The sequence below is a fragment of the Chelonoidis abingdonii genome, chromosome 6 (assembly GCF_003597395.2).
Source record: "Chelonoidis abingdonii isolate Lonesome George chromosome 6, CheloAbing_2.0, whole genome shotgun sequence".
Taxonomy (NCBI): domain Eukaryota; kingdom Metazoa; phylum Chordata; order Testudines; family Testudinidae; genus Chelonoidis; species Chelonoidis abingdonii.
Genome location: NC_133774.1, coordinates 85450959 through 85463218, shown reverse-complemented (window position 1 = coordinate 85463218; position 12260 = coordinate 85450959). Strand labels below are relative to the sequence as shown.

The following is a 12260-nucleotide window of genomic DNA, read 5'->3' as shown; positions in this document are numbered from 1 at the left end:
TGAATACATAAGACAAAAGGGGTACTTTTCCATGGTTATGCAAGTGCTAGTGGATCACCAGACATGTTTCACTCGTCTGGTCAGGGACACAGATGCTGGAACTATAGGTGCTGGGTTTGCGGCAGAATCCCCTAGCTTGAAGTGATTTCCAGGATATGGAAGGTTTACAGTTTGGTTCCATGGTTCTCAGCATCCCCATTTACAAATTGTTCCAGCACTCCATGTCAGGAAAGGTGCATGCTGCTTGCTTCTTTAAGAACATGGGACTTTTTCTAAAAGATGCAAGCAGGAACATTCTTCCCTGGCTGGCACATTCTCATTGATGATGTTGAAATGTCAACTGATTCTGAGGGACCCAGCTTACGCCTTTCCCCTCTGCTCATGAAACTGTACACTTGCCACCTCAACGGAACTAAGGAAAGATTCAACTACCAGCTGAGCAGGTGCAAGATGACTGTTGAATATGCTTTTGGTAGATTAAAATATCATTGGTGATCTTTAAAGATTAAGTTGGATCTCAGAAAGGCAAACATTCCTATTGTTTTTGCTGCATGTTGTGTATTATATAATATTTGTGAGGTGAAGGGGGGAGGGGGAAGTGGTTTATAAGAGGCAGGAACCATGAGTTTTCCCATGGTTTGGAAAGTATCCTGTGCATGAGGTCTTCGGGCATTCAGTTCAAATATATTCTTCAACATCTGTGTTGGTTTCCTGAGCCATAATATCCTGGTGCGCTTCCCATGCACCTCTCTGTCCTTTTTCCCTCTCCTCCAGCAACTGTTCTCCCCCCACTCCTACAAAACATCATTAGATTTACAATCATAATGGAAAGATAAGTCCCAAAAATCCCTTACATTATTCCCATAATATCTTTAATAAGAAATACTAATTGTAACTTCAGTTTTGGAGACCTCATTACACAACCGCTTTGCAGCTCAAGCCATGGTGAGCATGGACTAGCTGGGACAAGACAGAGGTGAGAACTGTTGCACGAGAGGCTTAGAAGCTGTGTGCCTCTGGGTATGAGTATAGGGAAGGTGCAGTAAATATTGCCAATATTTTCACAGGAAGTGTGATTTGGTTGATCTCTCACTCATGCGGGTTACGAAGGCCCACAGAACACAGCTGTTACTCACATCCTCATGCTGCCCAGGCCTATATGCTGCTGCCAATTTACTGTAGTGGTGCCTGTGGAAATCATAGCAGGGGTATAGGAATGTCTCCTATCATGGGGGAAGACATAAAGCAGCCATCCCTAGAAATGTTCGGGGAAACAACTGTATAGTACTTCCATGAAAATTTCACTGAGATTGTTCAAGAGGATAAAAGGGATGTCCCTGTTCAGATAAACTAAGTACTCTGCTTAAGGTAGAACTGTGGACTCCTTCCCTTTCGCCCCACCCAGTCCAACAAGCCAAAGAAAGGAAAAGCAAACTCTTCTTTTACTTTTTTCTTCTAACCTCTACCAGATCACAGGGCAATGATCTGATGAGGACTGTGTAATTAGGCTGGCCACACTAATTTTTTTTTAATTTATTTTCTCACATATATTAGTTGATTGAAGTGCCAACTGCATAAGCACTCCAAAGCATTAACTTTAATCATATTCCTCAGGGTGGTTTTACAATCAGAAATCAAAAGTTGACACTTTTGTTCTCTAAACACATGGATGGAATGGTCGCCATTTTAAATAGGGAAGAAGGGAGGGAGGGAGAGACAAGAGGTATCAGGCAACAAAAAGAGGGGGAAATTATTATAAGGAATAATGTATCCACACACTTACCTCAGCTCCCTTCCCCTCTTCATCTGTGCTTGCCTGGCAGGACTGGCTTGACTCCAACTGAGTTTTGAATACCTCTTTGTTCACTGCATGGTTTGCATGCCCCTCTGTCTCCACCCGCCCCAGACACTGCAGCTGTTTCAGCATCCAGCTCTCACCAAGTGTCCACAGTCACAGTGCTGGTGTGGTCCCTGCCAAATAAGGCAGCAGAAGCAGCAGGTCTGCAGGGGACAGTTCCAGATTTGTTGCTACTCTCCCTTGCCTTCTGATGAGCCTGCTAAAGTTCCTTGGCTTTCACCAAGAATTGCTCCTCATCCCTGTCGTGCCCCAGATTTAGCATCACCTGTGCAATCTGCAAGTAGGTGTCTATATTTCTTTGCGTGCACCTTAGCTGGCCTTGCACAGCCACTCTTCCCCACAGGCAAAGGAGATCTGTGATTTCTTTCCTGCTCCAGGCAAGAGCACATCTACTAGCTCTGCATGGATCTGGCATGACTGGACGCTCACAATGGTGGACAATCAGGAAAAGGCATTCCAAAACCAAGCTGGAGGATTTAAGGCGTAGGCAGACTTAAGGTATCGGTGATGCCTGGGCAACAGAGATCAAAATTGTGACCTGAGTGACCACTTTTGCAGGGACAGGAGCATTGTGGGACAACTCTTGGAGAACAGTTAGGTAATGCCGTGTCTACACTTGCACTATGTCAACAGAAGTAGGTCAGCTTTAGCTCTGTGTCATCTCAGGAGGTCGTGTTATTACATCAATGAAACAGGGAACTTATGTCAGTGAAAGGCAAATTAAGATGTGGACCCATGCAAAGTTATATAAAACCATGTTAGGTCAACCTAACTTTAATGCAGACTAGGCCTTAGATTCTTCAATTCTGGATCTGGAAGATTTGGGATATTAGAATCTACTAACATTTCCTTACCCATCCTTACAACAAATTTTAGAGTCTTATTAGGAAAGGGAAAAAAGGATAACAAAAATCCTGTAAGCAATGTTGTTATGTAAATGGGTAATAAACATCTTGGATGGAGAAGTTTAATGCTGCATTCATTGGCATTAGCAAACTTTATAACTCCATTTTTTAATTAAAAACAATCCAATGAAATTTGACAAAGCACATAATTTCAGCTCTGCAGGGACAGCACTGCCTACTTAGTTAACTGACAATACTTAGTTATTTCTTATATAAAGAGTAATTTAAATTAATTCAACATTAAAAGAAGCAGTAAATCAAAGCTACTGCTGGAAAACAACCAAGACCTCAGCAATGTGTTTCAGCCTACTAGCAAGTCTGACTACATTAGCCTTGCTCTATACTTCTGCTGAACAGGCACTGAACTATCTACAGCTGGAAACATACTGGGCAAAATCCTCCCCCCTTAACATTGAGCAATAATGACAGAGAAGGTGACCCAGGGTAGTGTCAGATACGAGCCGGTTATGGTTCAGGGGTGAGCAGTATCTATGATCTTCTTCATTCTTTCTGTGGGTACTCTTACGTAATAGGCCTACACGTGCACTTGAAAGAGTGCCCACAGAAAGAGTGGAATCCTGCAATTCACTCTACTTTAGACTGGATCACCCCAGGCTACAGCACCCCCTGTTTACCAGCCATGTTCCACCTCTCTGGAACTGTGATCAGCTGATAAAAGCAATGCCCCCCTGCAGAGTTTAGTCATTAGACATATTTTTAGCCAGCACAATATAAACACCAAACCCACAGATACATATTTAACATTCATAGAAATTAATGCATATTATTCCCATGTTCTTCACAGAGCCTCAAACTAGATAAACAACATTATGATAGGATAATGTATTATAGTGTTGATTATTTTATTTATTTTCTTAGCATTGGCCATTATACCAAAATTGTGTTATTTCCCAGTGAGAGAGACTAGGGGGAGGGAAGGAAGAGGCGGGGGGCAACAGACAACAGATTTATAGCATGACTATTACAGAATTCACTTTGATGGGTTTAATTGTACATTAAAATTCACTTCAAGGTCTTGACCTGGAATCAATTTTACATCCCTCTTTGACAGATATTCTATATCCTTGATTAAAATCTATGGATCATTTCTCATACCTCACCCACTTTCCAAACAAATACCTTTGTTCTAAAAACCTACAATCTTCCAGCTGATTGGAACAGATCTCTGAATCTTAACAGCTTTTAATCATCCAGATAGATCATTGCTGGGCAAAGGAAAGCAAGCCCTCAGGTCTGGGTCACTGCCTCCACAGTTACACTATGAATTATAAAAATAGCATCAGTAGATGTACTACAGCCCAGATGAAGGATGTAGAGTAGAATGGTTATGTTTCAGGCAGAATGAGTGTAGTTAGAGTCTCAAAAAGCATAATTTAATCGGCATTCGTCTATTCTAGTACTGCTCTGACCATGTAACTCCCTTCTTCACATTCTTTCACTGGCTTCCTCTTGCCTTCTCCTGCAAGGCACTTTACCAACACCCAATCTCTGTGCGTATTACTTCTTAGTTCTCCTCCTACTGCCTACGCTATCAAACCCATTTTGATTAACCCATTACTGCCTTCGTCTCCCACTCCTGTTTTTGTGGTTTCTTATGTTTGGAACTCTTCCTTTCCATGTTGCAGCAGGTGATGTTCTTTTCATTCAAATCACTCCTTTCAAAAACAAAAGAAAAAAACAACACTTTTATGGAGTCTTTCAGCAATAATCCCACAAGGATTATCTTCACTGTTCCAAGACTGAATGTTATTGACATTTTATGTGTCTGAAACTAGTGTAAATTAAGACAGTACGTTCCTTGAAACAGAGACCATTTATTTTTGTTTCCTTAGTATCAAGCACACTATAGGCACTCAAAGATATCGTCAAAGGTATTTACAAACAATAATCCACAAAACACCACCAATTCTGCCACTACCCTCTCCTGGAGGTTCCATCACCATGGAAGCTGGTCTTTTAACCTTCAAATCAGGGCCCCAAAAGAACCTCACCAGCTGAAACACTAAATTATGACATGACCTGGCCAGGCTGAACCTACCCTACCCACGCTGGCTCTGCCCACTTTTGAGGCTGTGCCAGCCAGTTTCATAAATTGAGAAGTGGTGATCAATGGCTGGTAAACTGGGTGTCAGGGCAATTTACATGGCTGTGCATTCTTGGGGGCTAAGGGACCAAGTTCTGCTGCCCAGTACAAATAAGAATTTATGGCATTAATTTGGCATAGTATCTCTTTCTATACATGAAGGATGTAGAAGATTAGGAAAAGACTACTTCAGAGGATGAGTGATTTTTTCCAGAGTCTAAGCAAGGACTTAAGTTTGGAGGTGACACTTGGGAAATCCTTAAAGAAACAGGGATGACAGATGGAAATTAAGAGAGAATAAAAATGTGCCTTTCAGGAAGTTCTCTAGAAGCAACTATTTGCTTAGGCTTTGAATATTGATATCCTAATTACTAGGGAAAGTAAATGAAAATAACCAAAGGTATGGCCTTTTTATCGGGGAAGAATAAATTTAAAAATAATTGAGGAATGTGAAAGCTATCTCCAAACAAAATAACTGCATATTACCCACTGCCTACAGCCATAACACCACCTCAGGGTAAAAATTAATTAGCGCTTATAAACCAAACAGAGTAAGGCCTATTTGATATTTAGATAGACGATGTAAATCAAAAACAAAAAACAGAAAACCACCAGTTACTTACAATAATATGAAAATTTCGTATTTCTCTCGATTGAGTTGGTACTGAATCAATGATCCAGCATGGTACGAGGAAGCAATGTGCTGCTATAACCCACACACTTCCTGGGTGTGGTGCTCTGTCCCATGCAGTTGCATTGAGACTACTTAGAGAGAGATTAATGAATCCGCTCTACAACTTTAGCCAAGAGTCATATGGCTTTTAGCTCATGCAATAGAGGCTCGTGTATTTAGCTTCAGAAGTCCCAGGTTCAATCCCACCAGATAACGATCCGGGGCTGTCAGTGTTACACTGCTTTCAGACAGAATATAAAATTAAGGCTGACCACTCTTGGGCTGGGATTTTCAAAGGCATATAAGAGAGTTAGACATCCAAATCCCACTGAAATTCAGTGGGATTGGACACTCAATCCTTAGGGATTTTTGCACATATATAAAGGATGTGGCCAAACTCCAGCTGGAGTAATTATATATAATACTGCCCCAAATGAATTCTTGTTGTTTCAATTTTTCATTCTTCCTTCTAAGCAAAGTGTTTTGCTAGCACAGAATGGCTACCATGTTCCACCCAACAAGGAGTTACCATTTATTTTGTAGCTAAAATCTCACTGGATGAACTGCACTGTGTAGATATAAAGGGACAGATCCACAGCTGGCATATGCAAACATAGCATCATTGACTTCACTGTAGCTATTTCAGTTTACAGCAGCTGAGGACCTGGCACAAAGTATTATTTATTTCCAAAACATCAAAAAAGTGATGCATGTGTATGTGCCAATGAGACTTTGCTTTAGTTTAGCCAGAAACCCTTTTGAAACAGTATACAAATAGGTAGATCTACTAATGTTTTCCCCTCGGAGAACTTTCACCGTAAAAGCAGCCTTACGTCAGTAATGCAGAGTCTCAAGGTAGAATATAGTAATGGACAAGTAGTCTTATGTTCCTGCTCTATAAAAACAACCCACACAACTCTGGTATAATTTTAGCAAAAGCAACTAGTGCTAAAAATAGCAGTATGCTTTGATTTTTCCCCCCCTCAACTTTAAGCATTCAGAGCTACGACTAATAGCTCAGTACAATTTCTTCTCTTTTTTCGAATGCTTATTTTTATACCAAGTGATATTTAATGTAATCTTAATACTTCCCACAAATTTAGCATGAAGTCATAAATTAATCCCACATACAATTATATCTAAAAACTGTAGCAAACAAGTGCAGTATGATTTTAATTTATAGAAAAATCTTTTCTGTTGTTATATTCCTAATTAATGATGCTGCATCTTTGGAAAAAAAAATAAATGAAGAACTGGTACAAGAACAAAAAATATAATCAAATTGTCAATAACTGCGAAAAGCTAAGACATATCAATTCAAAAGGCTGATTTTTAATAGTTAACATCTTAAGCAATATATTTATCTTTCATCTATTTTGGCTACACAGTTAAATAAGTTATTTTTCTTAAGGGCTCTGAAGACACACTTCTTTAAAAGTATCTCCTTACTAAGTCAAACATCTGAATATAAACACTGTTTTCATAATGTGTTCTATTTCTGAAGAGCAGAAAGTAGTGCATAGTTGAAACTGGTTTTCATCATTAATGTTGTATGGTAAAGGAACAAAAACAGGAAATTGAAAATATGTTTCTACAGCATTTGTACAGTGACAAATAAATAATAGTGGGAAGATATTTTCCCCTTCGTGAAGTGTCTCGTGACATTATGGTTGCTTCTGGGCAGGAAAAAAAAAATCTTCATTTGCTTGTTTTTAGTATACCGATTCATTGCCAGGAATCCAATGCAAATACACTGTCCCACTTGCTCTACTAAAATTAGTTTTTGTAATGCTAGACTACTCCTTCAGAAGAAAAAAAGAAGAACTGAAAACCTGACTTGTTAAAAGATTAATGCTCACTTCCATTTGTAAAGGCATCATATATCTCATAACACACTGATCTCCAATTTGTGATGTACACTTTTTTTTATATATTCTTCATCAGCTTTGTGATGGAGAAGACAAAGTATAAACTATTTTGCAGAAATATTTCAGAATAAGTTATTTTAATACTATCATGGCATGTACTGTTGGCTTTGAACTTACAAAACAATAATGCCCAAAATATGTAATTAAGATGTCACTTGAAATAATTAAGAAAAAAATGTCAAAAACACAGAGTATAAAAATAAGTAAATAGCATTATGTATGGATGGTTTCCTGGTATAACCGTGGAACAATCTATTCCCATTACCTTTCAGGGGAAAGATGCATGGGAAACAGTTTTCCAACGTATGGATATTTTAAAGAGTTCACAATTTTTTCCCATCTTGAATCAGGATGAACAGTTGAAATCTCAAAAATATTAGTGGACCCTAATTTTTTTCTCTTTTAGGGCTGGGAAGTCAATCAAAAATCATTTTGATAAGTTTCAAATATTTTGTTTGAATCTCCATTTTTTTCAGTTTAATTAGCTTATGTTTCAAAATTAAAAGTAATTTCAAACAGAAAACCATTTTAAAAATGTCAAAACAAAACATTTTGACAATTTTAAACTTTTTTCCAACATTTTTTCAACTCAGGACAATGCTCAAACCCAACCCTGTTTCACAAATAGTTTCTTTTTCAACAAATTTGCATTTTTTGACAAAACAAGTCATCATAAATTTCCCATCCACCTCTATTCAGGATACCATATTAACTTCAAAAATCCTTTTGGCATTAGGATTCTCATCATTTTAATAAGGGTGAGTTGGCTAAGATATCAAGTGCCTTTTCCAAGCTAAAACAAAGGATCTTTAAAAATATTTAGGAATTTATATCTGCAAATCATGCAATTACATTTATTCACAATTGCATCCCTTTTCTTGAGAAAGTGAATAGAGACATATAAGAATGAAAGGGTCCTCCTATTATGAGTAGTATTTCCGGTCTTCTAAACCTCATATAATTCAGTATCAGTATAACATTTAAGTCTTCACCCACTTGGCAACAATGGAAAATATACTTTTGAATGCTCAATACTTACACAATCTCCTACAAGATCTAATTATATTAAAGATAATCATCCATTTATCCAAACGGACTTTTGAAATATAAGGCAAAACACAGAGAAAGTCTAGCATCTCTAACTTTCCCATTTATCCCAATATAAAGATCCAAAAACTTTACCAGCTCCAAGGGAAAAAAAATATTTATTTATTTCATTTCTAAGAACAGACAGGATCCCATTCCCTCAGTTAGCGAAAAACCTTTAAATCTATTACCTCTATCTAAACATTAAACTGAGTGTCAAAGAAAATCTTTTCAACAACTTGTTACCATTTGTTTTACAAGCCAACCGGAATGTTAACACTAGCACTTAAGGTAATAGTTACTGCAAGAAACTAATGGCTTATTCCTTTCTTATTGTTTTATTGTATTTTTTTTAAAAACAGCCTCAAGAATTTAGCTTAGTTTAAAAGGGAGGAAAGGGGAATCAGACTGACACCACCATGAACTCCCATACTAAGGACTATTTTGTAAATAGTTTGTTATTTACTTGACATAGCATATTGGTTTCATTTATAGCATTATGCCAGTTCAAGTTACGAAGCTGATCCAATGTTAATATGGTACAACATATAAAATTAGCCTTTAAAAAGCAATTGGCTCCTCTAGAGCAATTTTGAAGTATTAATAATTCATCTTTTTAAAGGTGGAATGAAGATCTAACCCTAGCTCCCCAGGATAAAACCTAAAATCTTACAGATCAAACTTTGGTCCAGTTTACACTTTATGGGAGCCCATTGATTTCAGCCAGGTTAAGCAGAGTGTTACATCATGGCATACTTTTGCTCACAGGGTCTACTTTTTGCTCTCATTCTTACCCACGTAAATTGGGAACAACTCCATTGTCTTCAAAGGCTCTCTGACTTTTGGGCTAGATAACACCTTCCCAAACTTCTTAATATTTAAAATAAACAACACTCACAGTCCTATAATTTAAGATGTTTATCATCCAACATTTATTTTCTTTAAAAAGAACGTAAATCCCACACAGCAACCCTGGAAGATTACATATTTAGTTTTTAAAAGAGTAATACTTTCAATAATGTTGCTTGGGTCATCAGGCACTGTCAAAATTATGTATGATTGGATTCTTTAACCTCATATTAGTAATTTTTGTAGCTTAAAATTATAAAAGGGATTGCTCCAGAGATACTATGTTAGATTGACCTTCCTTTTAATAAAAATACATTAATAATATCCTGTCACAATCAATCAGATTACAATCTACAGAAATGTCACTTTTGGATGGAGATTTCATATTCCAAAATGCACAGGCAAATTATTAAGCCATAAAAGGAGTACTTACCACAAAATGGAATTTAAAACCAAAACTATCATTACCAAAAGGCACCACTATAATAAAGTAGATACAGATTTAACAATATTTTGCAATGTCATAAAACCACGTTTTCCATCAACATTACATGTTTAAAACATTTATACAATTTATCAAATGTTGTTATTAAATGTATATCCAATGGAAGAAGGGGACAATAAAAATAAACCTCACGCCACCGAGGGGACACAGAACTACAATTCTTCCTCCATGAAAATATGATTCCAAAGCACTTGGCTATATTGTTAATCAGTCTGTGAAACAGCACCTTAATTTATTCTATAAGAAGTCAAATACTATTGTGCATATTTTAAAACACAATGTGCCAGTGACTCATAATTATCTCATCGACAAAAGCAGTTTTGGATATCCCATCGCATAGCAAGAATGAATCATACATGTCTATGTCACTTCTTTGATCTGACCTTTAGAGATTAAAGAAGTTTGAGCTCTGCAACTATTCAACAGTGAGCTTATTTTACTTACCCATTTCATTAATAGTTGCTCTTGCTTTTGAAACAAAAGAACTAACTTCACTGGAGTGCATTTTGGCTCTTTCCTGAAGGTCAGCACCTGTAAGTGACATTGTATACATATATTAGTAAACTAACTGCAATATGGTAAATAGTATTCAAAGCTAGAATATTATTATCTTGTGCCAATAAGATTCAAGTGCACTTTGAAATACTGCTAGTTCAAATTAATCAGTTATTCTCAGTCTATATTTTTCTTGAACTACGAGAAGAACTGAATGTGTACAGTGAAAAAACAGTGAAATTCAGACTATCCACTTTGATCAATTTTGCTCCAACTGAGACTTCTCCCGCAACTTAAGGGCTTAATGACAAATCTTGATAGACAACACAGCTGCAATATATTAATCCAACTGTCGTGCTTGTGTTCACTTTTCTCAACTGTGTCCCAAAGCCAAGACTCTGTATTTTTTCATGTTACTAAGCACATGAATAGAAATTCTTTGTTTCTTTCTTCAAGTATATACTAAAACACTTCTAGCAGCTTACTTATACAATATTGTGGTCAGTATAATGTGTGTTATAAAATTAAAATGTCCTTTGAAGCTTGCTTTATGAAAAATTGCCCTTTTTTCACTTATGGAAAAAAGAGATATAGACTCAATCACAGTATCTAGATATGGAAAAAAACCTATTAAATAGAGTCCGTCCCCCTGCAACAGTAGAATATCATGTAAATGGGACACAAGCAGTCAACCCATGTGCATGTATTCTCCAGATAACATGTATGTCATTCCCACTAGGATGAGTAAAATATTTTTCTCTGATTTGTAAAAATGTTACTATCAAATTAGTATTTTGGCACACGTATATCTTGTTTTTAACCTTTATGTACAACTGATGATACAAACTGAACAGATTTGCATCTCAAAAATAAAATTATTCCCCACAATCAGCACCTCACTCCTGCCCTTTCAGGTAAAAGCATCAGACTCTGATCCAGCAAAGCTCTTAAAACACATGCTTGAGTACTTTACAGGATCGGAACAAGATTGAACAGATGTTCTTACTGGGCTCTATTCTTGGTCTCCTCCTCTTCTCCTCCTATACTCACTCTCTCTCTGGGCTCTTTCATACAAAAGCACAGCTTCAGCTATCATTTTTCTACTAACAAATCTCAGGTTTACCTCTTCTCTCTCTGACCTTGTCTCTTCCCGTGCAAACTAAAATCTCAACTTATCTGGTGTGTCCTTGTGAATATGCAGCCATCATCAAATTCAACGTGGCCAAAAATTAGCTCTTAATCTTCATCTCCCAATTCCACTGTATGTTCTTAAAGATGCCAACCTTTGCCACCCAACAATCAAATTTCCCCTCAAGGTACTTCACATTTTCTCCCATGCTGCCTGTTATGCAGTGGGGGAAGAGTGTAGGTGTCTCTCTGCACAAAAAACAAAAAAGCCATTACATTACTCTTCTCTAAACCTATTCTTAAAGTCCACCTATGCCATGAGGCATACAACACTCAACAGCTGCAGTAATGCAACTAAGGCATATAATACTAATCATAATTGTCTCACTGTTCCTTTGACCTCCATCTGTTCACTCTATTTGTTGTGTCTACTCATACTTGTGCTGTAACCTTTTGGGGCAGGAACTCTTTTCATTATCTGCATGTTCAGTGCCAAACAGAATGGGGCATCGATCCTGACTACTGGCTCTACATAATACAAATAAATAAAACACGGTTACTCACCTTTGTAACTGTTGTTCTTCGAGATCTGTTGCTCATATCCATTCCAGTAGTGTACGCGCCGCACGTGCACGTTCTTCAGAAGACTTTTACCCTAGCAACTCCAGCGGGCCGGCAGGTCACCCCCTAGAGTGGCGCTGCCATGGCGGGTAATATATACCCCTGCCG

The 12260-nt window shown here is 37.5% G+C and overlaps 1 protein-coding gene across 1 annotated transcript in view; it reads right to left on the bottom strand.

Moving 5' to 3' along the window:
* AUH (AU RNA binding methylglutaconyl-CoA hydratase) overlaps positions 1-12260 on the bottom strand; it is a 193890-nt gene that overhangs the window by 116979 nt on the left and 64651 nt on the right. The window contains exon 4 of the mRNA XM_075067192.1: positions 10353-10439. Coding sequence (XP_074923293.1) covers positions 10353-10439 — 87 coding nt within the window. The remainder of the gene's footprint in view (positions 1-10352; positions 10440-12260) is intronic.